At 42.4% G+C, this 19257-nt stretch overlaps 2 protein-coding genes across 2 annotated transcripts in view; both read right to left on the minus strand.

Moving 5' to 3' along the window:
* Window positions 1-1303: 1303 nt before the first annotated feature.
* On the minus strand, window positions 1304-14347 carry LOC134076172 (laminin subunit alpha-3-like). Its single transcript, XM_062531175.1, has 20 exons — window positions 14256-14347; window positions 13440-13588; window positions 12721-12886; window positions 12172-12305; window positions 11653-11797; window positions 10469-10573; window positions 10027-10172; window positions 9730-9850; window positions 9330-9458; window positions 7831-7958; window positions 7464-7592; window positions 6962-7130; window positions 6572-6693; window positions 6107-6281; window positions 5059-5214; window positions 4190-4355; window positions 3856-3986; window positions 3128-3221; window positions 2845-2964; window positions 1304-2544 (listed from the first exon to the last, which is right to left on the minus strand). The coding sequence occupies exons 1-20, from the start codon at window positions 14283-14285 to the stop codon at window positions 2402-2404; spliced, it is 2658 nt and encodes an 885-aa protein (XP_062387159.1). The 5' UTR covers window positions 14286-14347; the 3' UTR covers window positions 1304-2401.
* Window positions 14348-14867: 520 nt separating this feature from the next.
* Window positions 14868-19257, minus strand: part of LOC134075935 (laminin subunit alpha-3-like) — a 28780-nt gene continuing 24390 nt past the window's right edge. The window contains exons 15-18 of the mRNA XM_062530962.1: window positions 17552-17651; window positions 16540-16656; window positions 15627-15800; window positions 14868-15040 (exon numbers count right to left, since the gene is read on the minus strand). Of these exons, the coding sequence (XP_062386946.1) occupies window positions 14868-15040; window positions 15627-15800; window positions 16540-16656; window positions 17552-17651 (564 nt within the window). The remainder of the gene's footprint in view (window positions 15041-15626; window positions 15801-16539; window positions 16657-17551; window positions 17652-19257) is intronic.

Consider the following 19257-nt stretch of genomic DNA (forward strand, 5'->3'; position numbering starts at 1 on the left):
CAAAGCCCTTTCAAAATGATCTATGTTACACCCATAAAAATGTTAATTTTCAAGTATTTTGCTAAAAGCAACAAGCTCAAATGCAAATAAGAGCTATCTTTTTAACCCTTAGATGCATAGGCTACCAATACCTACACTCTTCCATGAGTGGGGTCAAAAATTACCCCAATTAGAATGCATGCGTTTTTTGCTGTAATCTCAAATAATGTCTCTCATTTTGGTTAAAGATGATGATTTTTATTATATATTTGTCTAAAATGTTTTTATTTCATGTTGGACATATTGATGCATCACTTTAATTAACATTTTATTACAAAACAGCTTTTAGATAGGCAAAAAAGGTAAACATCCTAAAATTATCTCAACATAGGTGAATAGGGTAATTTTTTTTTAACTTAGAGATATCTTCATGAAACTTTACCAGTTGAATACTCACATAAATAGGAGAAAAAAACGTATTGCAAGTTTTCTGTATTTATGTTTAAATATGCTAATTAGGTCGTGTCTAATTAAATATGCACTAATTTGCATATATGTTTTGATGCAAAGAATCTGACCATTGGAAAAAGCCAGGTTGAAAATATTTTTTTTGTAGTGTTAATATATCAAATAAAAAAACATTTACAGAGGTGATTATGAATATCTTCTTTTGTTATCCAGTAAATCAGAAGGTACTGCCAATTGGCTTAAAAAAATAGATTTTTGCCCTATTTTTAGGCATAAAAAGTCATACAAATCAGGCCAAGAACGCTATATCAACAAATCCCTCTGTAAATATCGCTTGGTGAATTCTGCTTCACAATTATAGGAAGAGCGGACATCGAAGGATCAAAAAGCGACGTCGCTATGAACGCTTGGCCGCCACATTATATGATGATACTTAGATTTATGTTGTTGTGTAAAAATAGCCTCCAGGATGGTGAAACTGCTGACATGAGATGTGATAATCAACAGTAAATGTATACCTGACTGCCACAGTTGATAAAAATCAAAAGATCCTAGGGTTAACTTTTGAAATTCCATAGAAAATGCTTGGGGTCATTTTTGACCCCACCTATGCGGATCGGTGGTACTGATACAAAACATTAAATTACTTTAAAAATATAACAGTTAGACACAAATCCAAATGGCCTCATGTCAAAGACAACCTATTTGAGGAATACATAGAAGGTTAAATGAAAAAAAAATAAAATGAAGAAGATACTGCAAGAAAACAACCTCTGGGGTCATTTTTGACCCCACTTATGCATCTAAGGGTTAAAAAACAGATTCACTCTGTCAGCAGCAATCCTTTTGTCTCATGTCTCATACTGTAAGTGCTGAAAGTTCAATCTGTAAATCCTTTGTTAATGCATCAGTACATTCATATACACTGTGTTATACAACAAAATGAGAAGCTACAGTACTATATTGTAAACCAATGAGCATCACGTCCAAAAGACTTGGTCCAGCTCACAACATTCTTTCAATAAGATCTCTTTATCACAGTTTAGATCTCAATGATGTTGTTACCGTTATTTCCCGACTATTAGCCACGGCTTATACATTGATTTTGCAAAACTTCTTCAGCTACGAGGTTAACACTAGGTATCAATATGGTTTTGTTTATTTTAACTTGCATAAAACACTGCCTTGCGGCTTATACACAATCTGGCTTATATGGGGGAAATTACTGTATGCATTCTTTCATACTGTCACACCGTACCTTGATTATCCCCTTTTGTTGTCAGTCGCTTTGGATAAAAGTGTCAGCTGAACTAAATGATTAAATGTTCCGTCATTTCCCAACTATTAGCCGCGGCTTATACATTGATTTTGCAAAATTTCTTCAGCTATGAGGTTAATACATGGGGGCAGTTAATATGGCATTAATATGGTTTTGTTTCTTGCACAAAACACTGTCCTGCGGCTTATACGCATGCGACTAATACACAAGAAATTACTGTAAATGTAAAAATGTCTTTCAGTGTAGCGAATCATAATGCAACTAGAAAAGCACTCCGAGAGCGCAGACCTCCACCAACGGAAAACATAACCGTTATCTTGCAAACAAACAAACAGACAGACAGACAGACAGACAGACAGACAGACAAACAACCCCTGAAGAAAACAAGCTCCTTGGCAGAGGTAAATATCCTCAACACTCCTGTGCAGCTCCTGGGACCTTGTGTTTAGGTCCCATTTCTTCACCTCCCTACTGCCACCACATGCTTCACCTGTGTCTCACCTGTGTCTGTGCTACGTCTCCTCGCCCTCTGCCTTCTCTTGTCAACAGGCCCTGATTCTTAAAGACTATTATAGACTATTGCTATTTGCATACACAAAAAACATGGACAATGGACGTTTCTGATTCTTATGTTAGAACTGGACAGGTGGGTGTTGAGTGATGACTGTCTGTTGCTTATTTTACGGGGCACCCCTGCAGACTCACTGAGCTATTGGGTGCACAGTGGGAGAGCACAACATCTGCTCCATTCAGCTTCACGCCCCGAAGGCAGCCCACATATGACCGCTCCAGTGGGGCCAGCTGTTCCCTGAGGTTACCTGTGGTGGAAATGATCACAACATTCATCAGAGAAGATTAAATTGACCTAATACAGGTAAATGACCAGCTTTACCAAGGCAGACTACTGTGTATGTTCACACTGCCAGGTCAAATCCCATTGATTTTTTTTTTTTTTTTTTTTTTTTTGGGACGATATCTGAATTTTTCATAATAGCGTGAAAAGCACATCATCATTTCAATTCTAATTTGGGTCACTTCCATCTCACAAGCGAGACAGACGGCAGATTACATGCAGGAACTCAGTGAGTTAATGTGTGATGTATGCTTTGTGAAGTTACCTGGCACGTCCCCAAAGTAGAAGGAGAATTGGGCGTTGGAATTGAAGGCAGCATAAGGCCCTGGAATACGTCTTGATTTAGAATCCAGTCCCAGTTTGATTACGCTGTTCTGTTTGTGCACTGTGGAAATCCAAAACAATCCAAATTACAGTCCCTCAATTTGAGTTCTTGTTTTTCCTCCGCTAATACTAAGCAGTATCAATTTTATGCAACATTTGACGTTGTTACTTGTAAAGTTAGCTCACTTTAACATGAGGCCCTTGATGTGTGTGAAGTGATTTACCTGTGACTGAGTGGAAAGAGTCACACAGGTTGGATGAGATTGGTATCGACACACTGTACGGACGGTCTCCTCCAACATGGGCTTGAGCAATTATCTGAAATGTTATCAATAACAATTGAGTAAATGTACCGTATATTGCATTTAACATTGTGAATTATTATTACAACTACTAGGTGGCATTGTGGCAATATATGATGTAAGTGGAGAGTACAGTACATCTCTAACAAACATGTTCCGCTTCTTACTCGTCCCTTGAAATACATTTTAACACTTAAAGGTGCTCTAACCGATGTTACGCTGTTAGCTAAAACGTTTTTTGTCACATACAGCACCATCCGCTGGCCGCCTGTTCCCTGAATACACTGTACTTTATGTCGACTGTGGACAGCCAAGGCTCCAACAACAGCATAAAATGCAACCTGGTCCAGCATGGACCATAAAAACGTAACCCTGTTGCCTGTATTAGGAGAGTTTCCATTGCACAGGAGGCAGGAGGAGGGAGTAGCGAGCTAGCTCTCTGTTTTATTTGAACGTCAACAGAAGTAACGTTACGTTACCCAACATCACTGTGAGAGCACCTTTACATGACTAGCCTACTACAGTGAAATATTACCTGTTCGACTGGAAACACCAGCTTTACTTTGGTGACCACTGATTTTGCATTTAAATGTAAGCTAAGACTCTTGCTGTTGTAAGTTGACTGACATAGAGATAGCACACACACCCACCTTGTCATTCTGCAGGTACACACTGATATATCGCCCGTTTTGTCCTCTTGCGTAAAAAAGTAAACCCGTTAAGTCTCGTGGGCGGATGTTAAAAGTAAGGTGGAAATCAGCCTTCACCATCAAAGGAGTCTCTGAACACAACACAACATGACACAGCTTGTCAGCCACTGTTTCAGCTGGGATAGTCACTAAAAACGTTTTATCTTATGAATATATAAATATTTTAACAGCTCATGATTGTTTTTTTTTTCATCAATCATTTGAAAGCAGAGAATTGACCATTTATTTCGAACATCAGGAATATGTGCAAAACCAAATCAAAAGGAGCACTCACGGGAGGCCAAGCAATCTTTGTCACCATAGAAAAAGATCCCTGACTCCATTTCACCGTCAAAACATAGGCCTAATGATGATTTTGTCAGAGGCTCGCGCAACAGCTCGTTCTGAAACTTGACATTATAAAAGCATCCGGTCACTGCAGCCTTTGGCAGGGACTTCCTCTGCAAAACAAAAGCAACAAAATGAGCATGCTGTTTGAGTTCAAGTCAGTGCCCATACACATAATCACATGAAATGTACATTCACAGATACATGTACACACAAACTGCATTATCACTGGAGGAGCTGTTACAGGATGTTTTTAAATAACATATTTGATGTATTCTGCAACTCTGTCTAATACTACAAACCCATACAAAACTCCCATTACCATGATATGTAATGACAAAGAGTCATATTCATGTTGTTGTTCGTCTTGGAGGAACATTTCAGTGTACTGTGACTACTGTATAATAGTGAAATTACAACAAAGCTACAGTCTACTGTCAAACTGTGCAACACAACAATCTTATGCTGTCCAGTCAAATGAGTTCACCTCCAACCACACTTGTGTAACCTGCATTGTGTTGAACCATTGTGTTCAGCCCTGCACACGCCCAGACTTGAACCCACAAAACAGCAGCACGGATCGGGAGTCGAGCTCGCTAACAATCCAGCTAAAAGCCCAGGTTTACTAACATTCCACACGCACAGCTAACTAGCTGGCATCCGTTACACTTGCATTTTGGCGACATCGCCTGGTCCCTGTCTCTGCTCCTTGTGTTGGGAATCTTGAGGTCTATGTCCAGATAAACAGGTAAGACGTACCTGCACTCCTGTGTTGGGGGTAGTAAGGTCCAGGTAGACGGATGAGATAAGACGTACCTGCGCTGCTGTGCTGGGGGTTGTGAGGTCTGCGCCCAGGTAGACAGGTGACCTGAGGTTAAGGCCGGCTCTCGTCTCAGCAGGTAGTTGTCCATCGGGCACCCTTACGAAGTCCACGAGCAGGTGAAAGGTCTTTTCCTCCACGCTGAAGTCCACCTGTGCAGTGGGTTGAGCAGAGTCACAGGTGTGAAACAGGCAAACAGCAGTACAGAGGCACAGGTGTGATACAGCCTTTTGCTTGCTTCACATTTGTAATGCAGTCCCCTTCTTTTCATCGTTATGGTAATATTGACGGACACGTTATGAATATATGATTATAATTAATCTATGAATTGCTTCAAACTCCTACTGCTCCCATCTGATTAAGGTCTGACGGGCCATTCACACCGAAAATGATAACTCTTCTGTTAAAACGTTTTTTGTCACATACAGCACCATCCGCTGGCCGCCTGTTCCCTGAATACACTGTACTGTATGTCGACTGTGGACAGCCAAGGCTCCGACAACAGCATAAAATACAAACTGGTCCAGCCTAACTATAACCATAACGATTAAAGCATCCACACTGACCACAAATGACAAAAAAGTCTCTCCTTGTGTTAATGAATGTGGTGGCTAAAATGTGATGGGCTTGTATGTCTGTGTGTCTGTCTGTTTGTCTGTTGGCAAGATAACTCAAAAAGTAATGGATGGATTTCGATTAAATTTTCAGGGAAGGTCAGAAATGACCCAAGGAAGAAACTATTACATTCTGGGAGTGATCCGTTACACCATTGGGATTACGGAGCCGTATATGTTTTTCGCTTAGTGGTGTAATAGCATGGTATGGACACATGGTGGCGATCTGATTAGTTTAGGTTCAAATGTATGACAACCTAGGAAGAACAATACAGGCGGAGGTCTGCGCTCTCTGAGTGCTTTTCTAGTAGTATATTGTTATAGTTATTGTTATCGTCCTTGGTGTCAACAATCCTTATCATCCTTAATCCTCAATCAACCATTTGATAAATGTAAATAATTCACAGTTCATATCTAATATCATAGATACCTTGTGCCATTCGTTGTCATTCATCTTCTTATTGTAATAAATGACCCTTTTCCCGACGGCTAGCTTTATCTTGCCACCGATCATGTAGAGAGCTACATGGGCACTGTGCTTGCCGTTGATATGTAGAATCAAGCCCTCTGTGGATGTAGTCTTCATCACCAGCGAGAAATAAGGTCTGAAACACAACCAAGTCAAAGGTTAAAACAGCAAATCATTTTTTAATTCTTCTGAACACTTAAGCTTATGAGGTGTTCTCTAGATTAGCTATGCGGTTTTGATAGTCATATTCTAAGATAAAGTGACACAGTATGTTTGTGTGAGTGTGTGTGTGTATTTAGTGCAAGAGAAGCATCAAAACAAACCTGTTAACAATGTGAATATTTTCAATGTGTGTGTAAAGCATCTATAGTTGAGATCTTCATGAGGCATGTATGAATGTGAATATAAATGTGTGTGTGTGAGCACCTGTAGTTGAGCTCCTGAGGAGAGATGTGGTAGCTGAGCTGACTGTCTGGGCTGGTCAGGGAGAAGGTTTGAGGGAGGGCCACAGGACTCTTACAGGACTGCCCATCAGGACGAGATCCACTCTGAAACACACACACACACACACACACACACACACACACACACAAACATGCATGTAGGTACAAACAAAAAACACCCACATAATCACACACACACACACACATAAACAAACACGCATATAAGTACAAACGAAAAACACCCAGATAATCACAGATACACACACACAGAGACGCAAACACACATACTGTACTGTATACTCATAAAATACATATATAAAACCGTGTAGATAATGGTATAATGGTAGACTGTATAAAGGAGTAAGCCTTCTACCTTTTTCTTACGGTGTCTAATTTTTTGTTTTTGGGTTTTCTTCTTAGAGCTCTTTCCATGTTTGGTTCTTATAGCCTGAGCAGGGCGCTCTGCTGCACAGAGGCCCAGGGTGACGTCTCCCTTCTGGGTGAACAGGGACAGGTCTGCTGGCATGTACTGCTGCGTTGGCCTGCGGGCAGCCCAAACACATGAGGCCCTCAGGGTTAGGATGATGGACCTCACTGTGAACAGCCTTCGCTGGACGGCATCAGAGTGCAAATAATTGTTAATAATAATAACATTTTATTTGGGGCGCCTTTCATGGCACTCAAGGACACCTTACAACAACAACAACAACAAATAATAAAAAAATCTGCAACTGTCGACAGCACACAGTCAGTCCCTTTTTATGTATAGTTACACTTATGAAATTATAATTCCAAATGCAAGCAGGCAGACAAACAGACAGACAGAGATGTACAGTAGGAGGGAACAGTGACCAGTAATGCAAAAAAGTGTCAACCTTCTTATGTAGAGATCTCCAAGGGAACCAGTGAAAACCTCTCCCCCCAAAGTGAGGTTTTGGCCCTTGGTTACGTCAGGGGACAGAAAGTGAGTCCCCGTGTCCCTGTCATCAACCCTGAGCGCCAGCCTGAAAGCACAGATGTGGTAATGAGTATGTGTGTGTGAGTGTGTGTGTGTGTGTGTGTGTGTGTGTGTGTGTGTGTGTGTGTGAGAGTGTGTGTGTGTGTGTGATTTACAGTCAGCACACTGAAAGAGCAGGAGACAAAAAGACACAGATAGAGAGAGGGAAGGGAGAGAAGGACAGAGCGAGAGAGAGAAAGAGAGAGAGAGAAAGAGAAAGAGAGAGAGAGAGTAAGATGCTTTACTCATTTCTGAGGGCCGTCAGGTAGTGCCATCTCCCATCATTGTACTTCCTGTTGGACCTCACTGCCTGCCGGCTGCCGAATTCAAACTCCACGTGACCGTCTGCGAGTGCCAGTCTCAGCCCCTGGGCCTGTGGGCAGAGACCAGAACCACCCTCCAGATGTTAAACGGTCATCGGACTGCATTCGAACATTAAACATCAAACATCTGTCTAGGAGTTAAATGGTCATTGGTCAACGGACTGCATTTGTGTGGTGAACACCAGAACAGGCATTTCACCTCAATCCCTTCTGCTGATCTGCATGTGTCTAATCCCTTTCTCCAAAGAACTTAACAAATGCCTGTAAGTTGAACAGTGATAGTGAAAGACTACCACACAACAATTCCAATCAGCACATTAGTAGTAATTTGGGGTTCGGTGTCTTGCTCAAGGACACTTGGACAGGGTCCAGGTCAGAAGGAGCTCCTTTAAGGAGAAATCTGGTCCTCTTTAATCTCATGCCCCAGAGTGTAGCACTGTAGCTGCCTGGCTGCTCTTTGGCTGCAGGGTCTATCACAAAGGCCAATCAAATGCGTCTGTAAGTAGCTTATAGCCGATCGTATCAATTATACCAGATGACTTAATGTAGAGTGTTTTAATACTGAAATCGCGAACAAGGCAGTGGACCAAATGTGTCTAGTCTAGTGGTGTGGTGGTGGTGTAGTGGTGGTGGTGTGGTGGTGTAGTGATGGTGGTGGTGGTGTAGTGGTGGTGGTGTGGTGGTGGTGGTGTAGTGGTGGTGCAGTGGTGGAGTAGTGATGGTGTAGTGGTGGTGTAGTGTAGTGGTGGTGGAGTGATGGTGTAGTGGTGGCTATACCCAGAGCTACTCTGGTATCCTGCAATACCTCAATCATATCATTTCCCTCTACAGTGGTCCTATAGTAAAGTGTTATATCACTTCAATAGATTCCTATAGTTGTGCAGAGACTGAGCTACAGTAACCAACAGTAGTGTACAGTATAATGACGTTATCCTGCAATACCTCAATCATATAATTTCCCTACAGTGGTCCTATAGTAAAGTGTTGTATCACTTCTATAGATTCCTGTAGTTGTGCAGAGACTGCACCAGTGCTAGCTCATTCAGACGCAGACGCTTATGAGGAAGCAGAGTAGCAGAATCTGTGTTGGTAATAGTGTGTTCTGTGTTCCTCTGTCTGTATGTCTGTCTACGGGTTCTATCAACATTTTGAGTAATTCTGAGATAATGAGCTTCAAAGTCTTAGAATAGCCTACCATAGAGTTATCCTGATAAGTGGAACAAATTTCTTTAGATATAATGTTCAAAAATGCATACAACAACAAGAGACACCTCACCTCACCTTCTTAAGGTGTAACAGGATAAGAATATGCCAGTAACTGAATTTTGACAAAAACGTCAATTTTGACAATAACTTATAATTATAAGGAGACAATATGTGAGGTAGGTTACTTGAGCCAGAGCCTGAAATGGTATACTTACTCCTTGAGTGGTCTGAAGAAGAATTCCTCCTGGTTCAGAAGTCTTGAAACCCAGAGAAATCATGTCTTTGAAAGGCGCTGGCTTTTCTGTGAGGGCACTGCCGTTTTTAAACTCTGCATCGCGAACAGCCTAGTGGAGAGAACAACTGGGTTACCTTAGAGGTAGTGATGAAGTGGACCAAATGTGTCTAGTCTAGTGGTGTAGTGGTGGTGGTGTAGTGGCGGTGTAGTGGTGTAGTAGTGGTGGTGTAGTGTAGTGATGGTGTGGTGGTGGTGTAGTGGTGGTAGTGGTGGTGGTGCAGTCGTGGTGCAGTGGGGGTGTAGTGGTGGTGGTGGTTGTGGTGGTGTAGTAGTGGTGTAGTGGTGGTGTAGCAGTGGTGTAGTGCTATGTGTGAGAGTACCAGTAGGTCCAGCCGGAAGCCCTTCCTGACCCCCAGCAGCTCGATGAAGTTCTCACTCTGAAGGTTGAGCTTGGGCACTCTCTGGAGGGAGCCCCTCAGTGCTGGGGCTGGGATGTTGTCCCTGGGACACAAACCACATCAATGCCACAATCATTATAGTGGGATTAGACCAGTGGTTCTCAAACGTTTCACAACGCTAGACTGTACAGTCAGAGGCTAGACTGTGGTGCTACAGTAGTCTGTGTCAGTGTTAGCTACCTCTCTTTTAAAGGACTTTGCCACTTTGTGTTGTCTTACCTTTCTCTTAAAGAATCTGGGACTCCGCCGATGTAGAGAAAGTTGAAGACGTCTTTGGTATAAGGTATCGTAATTGGGGGGGTTTCAAAGAGTGATACAGTTGGGCCATTGAATCGAACATTAATCTCTTTGAACTTGTCTCTGGCCTGAAGAACAGGACATGGAAGAGCAAGGTCAGTGAAGTTCGGTGAAGGTCACACAAGGTCAATAACAACAGCTATGTTCCAGATAAGTCTGTAATGAATCTGGCCCAGATCAGGGCATTACTGTAGTTTGTAGATATGATACTTCAACTAATTGACACCCATGGGTCAAAAAGATTGTGTAGATAATTTTTTTTTTTGATGATGACACACAATACAAAGCATGTTCTACCAAACAATTGAGCTGCCCATTGAAGAGTTAATAAGTAACCAGGAGCATAAAGCTATCGCTTCCATACCGTGGGAAAGAGTTCATTGGATGTCCGGTTGGAAAAGACCTTGCCACCCTGACTGCCAGTTAGGACGAGGTAGCCCTTCTCCACAGTCAGACTGTAGTAGGATTTCTGTGACACAACAAAGGTCTTAGGAGTGCAGTGAAGTGCTCATGATATAGTATCTTAAAGTAAAGTAAAGTAAAGTAAAGTAAAGTAAAGTAAAGTTTATTTGTATAGCGCATTTTAACGTGCACAAGTGCAACCCAAAGCGCTTCACACACAAGACTGATACATAAGACAGTGCCAAAACGGAGCGGCGTAGTCGCCATGCGTTCCCATGACAACAGATGACCTATAATGAGTGTATGACAAAATGGGCAAAGTCTCAGTAAAGCTAATGTTATAACTATCCCAAATCTATTCACTAATTTAAAAGGTAATATCACTGCCTAACAATTTAAAGAGACCCTATGCAACTTTTTCATAGTCATAAAATCGCTTAGAAATCGTTGTTTTGCTTGACTGACCAGTTTTATCGAAAACAGTCACATTTCCTCCCGCCCCTAGTGTCCCTCTCCGCTATTACAACCTTGCAACTTTCTGATAAACGATCGTTTGCTGTTTACATCTGGAAGTCAGAGACGTGAAAGGAACAAGAAGAACCACGCTTGCAATTTATATATTTATATATAGCCTATATATGTATAAATATACACGCTAAAGCTGTCGGGGAAGCTCTGCAGAGAAATATGCAAGCATAAAACGAGCGAAAACGAAAAACGAAACCGAAACCAGAGATGAAATCGCCAATCCTGCATTATTCCTCTTTAATGCCAGGTTCCATTCCCAGACCTGTCGTTCAAAGTTGGTGGGGGCAGTGGTAGCGTACTGGTTAAGGAGCTGGGTTAGCATGACAACTTGTGGGTTCAATTACCAACTTCCACCATGATGCCCTTGAGCGGGCACTAGACCTATGGAAGCCCGTTTCTCCCAGTTGGGAGAAAAAAATCTGCCAAAATATCTGTTAGATACCAAGTGACTTTGACTTTTAACTTTAGTGTGCCACCACCCCGACTAAACTGTTTTGTCCGATTCCTTATAACGCATACATTCAGTAGCTATGCTACCTTGTGTTCACATGTGATTGACAACTTCATTCAAAACTCCAAGATTCAACAAACAGCTTCAAGTGCAACTCCATAGAGTACCTCATTCCCCACGTAGAACAGCAGTGCATTCTTCAACAAGGTCTTCACGGAAAACTGAATTCTCTGCAGACCCCTTGTCTTGGGAATGTTAACTGTAGCGTAGCCAGTGCCATCGAAGTACAGCTCCTCAGTTTGCTGTACCTGCCTGAATCCAGACCAGGAGGAAAAAAAGACATTCAAAAGAGAGGAAGCTAATATCTATTACTGACATAGTATCAGAGTTGATCATTTCATGTAAGTACAAACAGCATGCATACACCTCTCCAAACAAGCGTACAAACTTAATTGGCCAATTAAATTACTAGGGTATCTCTCTATTTATCTCTCTCTCTTTGTATTTATCTCTCCCTCCCACCCTGTCTCTGTCTCTGTCTCTCTCTCTCTCTCTCTCTCTCACAAACACACACAAACACACAGCCACAGAGAGAGAGAGTGATAGAGAGAAACACACACAGAGACACACACACACACACACACACACACACACACACACAAACAGAGATATGCTGTTGGAGGTACCTTGTACAAGGGCGCTCCTGGTTGACATTGAGGACTCGCTGGAAGTTGTAGAGGCCCAGAAGCTTGTGGTTGAGCATGGAGGACTCTATGCAGCCATCGTAGAAGGACAAGCTCTGGCCCATCTCTACAGGGGGCTAAAGGGAGAGAGCAGCTACAGTATGTTTTTCCAGTCATTTATCTGACTTACAGTAGAATCAATGGCATCATGTGGCGTGAGAAAGCTTTTAGCTGACCCATCGATGTTTGTACTTAGGGTCTTTCTCATGGTATTAAAGCAACACTAAACTTACGACAAACTAACACTTTTTTTGCTTTGCTAGACTTTAGACTTTGCACTTGCACTTGCACTTGCCCAGCATTTAATTTAGGGCTCATCACAGAGTCTGAGTCTTTAGCTAAATTTAGAGACTCGTGACTTGACTTGGAATTTTTTTTTCAATGACTTGAACTTGACTCGGACTTGAACACTGGAGACTCGAACCTGGACTCGGACTCGGACTCGGACTCGAGGCATAGTGACTTGGCTACAACACTGGCTCATCAACTCACAGTGAAGCCTTGCGGGAAGCCTCCCACATAGAAGGCTGTGCTGTTGGGGTGCAGCTGGAGGAGGTTGTGCAGGGAGTCTGGCGGCTGCAGCTGAACTGCAGGCAGGGCCATGGGGTCCGCGGAGGTGTAGCCTCGAGTGTAAATCACCTCCATGTCCTGGTAAACCCTGGTAAACAGAGTGTGAAAACAGTTTCTTACACTTTGTAATAACAATTTGACACATTAGCCTTAGATATCAATATATAACATCACTACGTTAATAATTATCAATTGTCAATTATCAATGTAAATAATTACAAGGGCCAGTCTCTCCAGAGCAATTCAGGGTTACATGTCATACATATAGTATAGTATAGTGTAGTATAGTATACTCTTTTGATCTCGTGAGGGAAATTCAGTCTCTGCATTTATCCCAAGTTGCGTGAGTTGGTGAACACACAGCACACAGTGAGGTGTTGCTGCCTGCTCAACAGCGCCACCCGGGGAGCAGTGAGGGGTTAGGTGCCTTGCTCAACCACTGGGAGAGCAGTGCTCAACCGTTACAAGCTGGAAGCCCTAACCAGTAGACTTTTGAAAATGGCGGATGTAGCGTAATGGAAAAGTGCTCTTCATCTGCTGCCTCACACACTCCAACAGTGGCTTCTCAAATCCTCCAGTAGTTATGTCAAGTCGATAGCTACCATACTGCTAGTTGGACAGCAGAGGTCACTGTGGCGCACCTGTGAAATTCCACGCGGTCGAAATAAGCCGGGTCCCGTGTGGATCTGGTGACGTTGCTGATGAGCTTGCTGTGGAAGGCTCCGCCCAGCCGGTACATGCCGTACAGGACGTTGTCCCGCAGCACCATGCCCACAAAGTCTCCAGTGACCTGGATGGAGGGCAGAAGTGTGTATGTGTGACAGAGAGTGAGAGAGAGACACAATAATCCGAGGTGTGTGTCTGCGTGTGTGTATCTGTGTCTCTGTGTGTATGTGTGTGTGTGTGTGTGTGTGTGTACTGTGTGTGTGCTCTGTGTGTGTGTGTGTGTGTGTGTGTGTGTGTGTGTGTGTACTGTATGTGTGTGTGTACTGTATGTGTGTGTGTACTGTATGTGTGTGTGTGTACTGTGTGTGTGTGTGTGTGTGTGCACGCGCCAAGGGGTGGTAAATTAAGAGGTGGGTAAACTATGAATTCTGTGATCACATTAACAGATCAACTTAAAACGCTACAGGAGCAACATCTTTCCGTCTTCCTTTGGCTCTCTGTTTCTTTCTACTGTACTTCATCTTTCATGTCACCATTGAATTATTTGTACATTTTGTCATTTGTCAGACTGATAGATGTATCTATCTATTTATTATTGTGTTTTAGATACTGTGGGTATTTTATTTTTTGCTGTATTGTTGTGTGTCTTGTCCTTATATATGCCTGTCTGGCTGCACAAATACAGTACTTGCTCCTTGGAGACAGTAAAGCTACCTTGACCTTGACCTTGACATTTTGTTGTATGCAAAACTGACGTCACTAGCCAGCAGTGTTTGTACTTCCCCACTCACATTCTTGCTGCCAAGGTAAAGCACGAACATGTCCTTTGCTTTCTTTTGACCCTGTCTGCGTCTTCGCCTGCGGCTTGAGTCACCCCTGGGGGGCTCCACGGGGGGGCGCTGTAGGCTGAGGTCAAAGGTCGTCACTGCACGGAGGTCCCTCAGGTCGACGGGGAGTCGGGGTTCAACATAACCCTTGCCCGTGAACAACATGGGCCCTTTGATCTAAACACAGAGAGAGAGAGAGATGGTAGGATATGCAGAGAGGGGTTTGGAGTTGATAGAGACAGAAGGTGAAGGGGAGAGAGAGGGAAGCATGGAGGGAGATGGAGAGAGAGAGACAGATAAAAGCAGAGAGGGAAAAAGAGAGGGAGATTTAAGATAGAGGCAGAGAAGAAATGAGGGATAGGGTCGTGAGAGAGATAAAGGGAAAGATTGAGGGAAATTCAGTTATAGCACCTATTTATGTAGCACCAAAGAGCCCAGAGCCTTAACCCCACAGAGGAGATATGAAGGCAATGGGGAACAAGGAGAGGAACTACCTTTTCACAGAAATAAAAACATGGAGCAGCAGAACCTCAGCTCACAGGGCGTGTTATCTTACATTTTGGAGTAGCTGTTTTTTTACTGGAGTGGACAACTCACCGCGTTAGCCATCTGCCTCGTCTGCTTGATTAGTTCCCGGATCCGCCTCATGCTCTCTGACATGTTGCCACTAGGGGGAGCCAGAGCACTGATATTCTCCACATCTGCAAGGGTCTTCACCAGTGTGGGAAATGTTTCATCTAGTGCCTTCACTGTGGACAGGAAGTTTGTGTAGGCTCAGATTATAGTAGTAGTAGTGATAATAATAATAATAATAATAATAATAATATACATACATTCACACATATACAATATATATTATTAATAATAATAACAGTACATTTTATTTATAAATGCCAAGTCACCCAATGACACTACAACTAAAAGGTTATGGAGGTTAAACTGATTGTGTGAGGTCTGTGATGATATCATGGAATGGTTGTAAATATAAACTAGGTTGAATAACAACCATAAAATATTTTACTGTCTGTGCTACAAAGTTTGCCTCCGGTGGGCAGTTTGGAGCACATACTGTATTATGACATATAAGCAAAACATTTGTCTTACAAATGGTAACAACAGCATATAGTAGTTGGCACTAAAGGAAGCTAGGTCCTCACTGATCTATTATTATATATTCATATTTAGCCTGGGTTAGTCCAGTGGCAGTGTGTGTGTGTGTGTGTGTGTTTGTGCGCGCGCGCGCTGTGTGAGGTTACACTCTTGGCAGTGTGTGTGTGTGTGTGCATATGCATGCCTGTGCATGTATGTGTGCGCCTGTGCGTGTATGAGACTCACATGCATTGTTTGTCTGGTTCAGCAACTCATCCAGATCAGACCCCCCTGCAGACGGAACACTAATGTTTCTCAGACCGTCCCTGATTTCCTTAATTCTCGTTGTCATGGTGTTGACATTGGCCTCAGCAGCTGACACTTCGGCCTTGGTCGAGTTTAAGAGACGTTCTGTGTCACCTGGGGATACCCAAAATAGTAAATAATAGTTGCTGTTAAACACTGTGGTTTTCTTTTGAGCAAATGCCCCTCTGTCTGGAATCTATGCTCAGACGCAACGCAAGCAGCTGAAACTGAACTTAGAACTGCAAGAGAAAAATAAACTTTTTATTCTAACAATAAAGAGCCTGGGTGTGATCATAACTGGAGATCTTACAGTACATTTGACAAACAGGTCAAGTCCGTAGTCAAAACTAGCTTCTACCAGTTAAGAAATGTCTCTAAAATCAAGCCTTTACTGACTTGTTTGGACACACACACACCCCTTCCACACACATGATGCACATACACACAGACACTCCCCATGACTGCTCATCGTGCCTGCCTTATATTCTTTCTACCTGTGCACTTAACACAGGTGATATCACTAATTATCTGATCTACCTGGTTGCTAATTGATGAGCTGATTTACTAATCGGTCAGATCAAATACTTGATCTTGACTTTTATTCTCTGAACCCAGGATGTTCGCCTCTGGTTATGATTTTATACACTGCCCACACATACATATAAACATGATAAGCCGTTCTTAATGGCTTCTGAGAAGACAAAAACATGACACACAAATGCAGGTGCACACACACACACACACACACACACACACACACACACACACACACACACACACACACACACACACACACACACACACACACACACACACACACACACACACACACACACACACACAGTAAGCTGACCTCTGTTGATCTTGCTGAGGTTCTGCTGGCTAGTCCGTAACTGCCTCCACAGAGCAGCCATCTTGTCTTTAGCCAAAACAACCCGTTTCTGTTGTGAGCCTAATTCTGCTGCCGTGTCTGCAAAACATAATAGAAGCCATGGCAAAGCAGATTACGGCTATTAGGACAGTATTAGGAAATTCAAATTCAATTCAGTTCTTGGTACTTCTTTGAATACATCCTTTGTGTTTTAGTTGAACTTAGTTTAGTTAATCATCCTCTGGCTATCTTGTATGCAAAGGTAATACTTATTGTTATTCTCAACTCCCATATTTGGTGGAAAAAGAACTGGTCTAATTGTTTTTTCTTTTTTGTGTAATGTAAATGCTGCCATCACTTCTGGTGTGGCCAAACTTATACATTACATCAAACGAAAAAAAAGACCGTACTAACGTGTTTATTGCGAGTTTCGGCCTAGCACTTTCCTCAGTTAGTGCAATAAACACGTTTGCATGCAGAGTGCGGGCTTTTTCTTCTTCTTTGAACTTCCTTTCATGCCCCGTATAGCTCCAGTAGGCTACATTGCATGATAATTCCATTTTTGTAATGTGCTTATAAAAGCAGCAGCCCAAGGAATTAGAAGGAGTAACCTCTGAATTCTGTGGCAACAGAAGGCCTGTCTAATTCATTCATCTAAGATATGATGCAATAATAGGCTGATAATTCTCTTTCGGGGCTTTCAGAGCCGCCCGTTTGTCTCCATAGAGCAGTAAAATAAACTATTTTTGTCTAATTTTGTTTTACCCTCACTAAAACGGAGGTGATGGTGACAAGGTTTACTGTTATGAAAACCGTATGGCTGTGCTACTAAACATGTTTGACAAAAGAAGTTTTTGGCGAACATTTGCGAACAATCGCTTAGAATGGAATATTAACACCATATCATTCAAATGTAACTGTTCAAAGAAAACATGTTCACCACGAACATCCACCACTGTTTGCCCAATTTGAATGCATCTCTTCTGTAATTTACCATTCAGGTTCTTTTCTGCCTCCTTGGATTTGGACAGCAAGCTGCTTGCATCTCCAATCAGCTTCTTGGCCTTCCTGGTAAGGTCTTGCTTTGTAACATCCTTAATTCCGCAGAATAGAAACAAAAGATGTGCACATTATGAATCAGTGCTTTATGGCTCACGGACACTCCTAGTAAGCAAACACAGGTCAAAGCCTCAATGTTTAATGATCTTGCTGTAATCACATGTTATCAATCAAGTGTTTCCTGTACAGTATGAGTAACTCTCATTCTCCATTTCATTCTGTACAGTATGAGTAACTCATTCTCTCATTTATGCTATTCAGCACTGTGGTCAGTGGGAACTGTTGTAAACGTGCTTTATAAATAAATATTACTTACTTACTTACTTACTATTCTTGCTTTGATGATCGTAACTCATACAACAAAAAAGGTGTGTGGGGGGGGGGGGACATGTAGGAATCACAGTCGTCATGAACTCATGCACAACTAGAAAAGCACTCAGAGAGCGCAGACCTCCGCCTGTAATGTTCTTCTTAGGTTGTCATACATTTGAACCTAAACTATTCAGATCGCCACCACGTGGCCATACCATGGCATTACACCACTAAGCGAAAAACATAAACGGCTCCGAATCCCGACGGTGTTACGAATCTCTCTCAAAATGTAATTGTTTCTTCCTTGGGTCATTTCTGACCTTCCCTGAAAATTGCAGCAAAATCCATCCATTACTTTTTGAGTTATCTTGCTAACAAACAGACAAACAGACAAACAGACAGACAGACAGACAAACAAACAAACAAACAAACAGACAAACAAACACCGGTCCCCGATGAAAACATAATCGTTGGCGGAGGTAATTAATCTGAGGCTACTCAAGCGCTATAAATCTCAGGTAAAAAGAGCTAATGTGTAGAATGTGCAGAATTCAAACTAAAATGTCAAGCCTACAATATACAGGGTATGTCACGTTACCGTATATGAAACAGGCCATAACTACAGTACATGCTAACATGTAATTGGGGACAGCAGGGACATCTGTCTCCATTTTCAAAAAAAAACTTCTGAAGACCCAGCTCTTCAGAGAACATCTCTTCTCATAGCACTACTTACAGCACAACTAGTCTTGCTGATCTTTGGCTTACCACCTGCTTGTGCCTGTTGATGTGTCCACTACCATGGCAACCTTGACAGGGACAACAAGGAGGCAGACATTCCCAGCCGCATTCCCCCTCCAGACAATTGCACTCATTGATGCACTTACTCTTGATGTTACATTACATTTAGCAGACACTTTTTAGTCCAAAGTGACTTACATGCGTCAACTATATTACAAGGTACTTGAACTGGGCTTGGCCCCTTAGTTCCAGTGAAAGGAACTCTAAATGCTTAAGCATTAATCAAGAGATGTTGGACAATTCCATGCTCCCAACTTTGTGGGAACAGTTTGGGGATGGCCACTTTCTGTTTCAAGATGACTGTCCACCAATGCACAAGGCAAGGTCCACAAAGACATGGATGACACTTGGATGTGGATGAACCTCACTGGCCTACAGTACATGAATCCTGACCTCAACCCAATAGAACTCCTTTGGGATGAATAAGAACGGAGACTGAGAGCCAGTCTCCTCGTCCAACATCAGTGTGTGACCTGACAAATACGCTTCTGGAAGAATGATCGAAAATTCCCATGAACACATCCCTAA

Source organism: Sardina pilchardus, chromosome 3 (genome assembly GCF_963854185.1).
Source record: "Sardina pilchardus chromosome 3, fSarPil1.1, whole genome shotgun sequence".
Taxonomy (NCBI): domain Eukaryota; kingdom Metazoa; phylum Chordata; class Actinopteri; order Clupeiformes; family Clupeidae; genus Sardina; species Sardina pilchardus.

Bases quoted from the DNA above. Each gene is read 5' to 3' on its own strand.
- LOC134076172 (XM_062531175.1), bottom strand. From the start codon at position 14,285: ATGTTCGTGCTTTACCTTGGCAGCAAGAAT. The intron at 11,798-12,171 runs GTACCTCCAACA...GTCTGGATTCAG, and splicing joins CAGGAGCGCCCTTGTACAAG to GCAGGTACAGCAAACTGAGG. The intron at 6,694-6,961 runs GTAGAAGGCTTA...TGTGTGTTTCAG, and splicing joins TTAGACACCGTAAGAAAAAG to AGTGGATCTCGTCCTGATGG.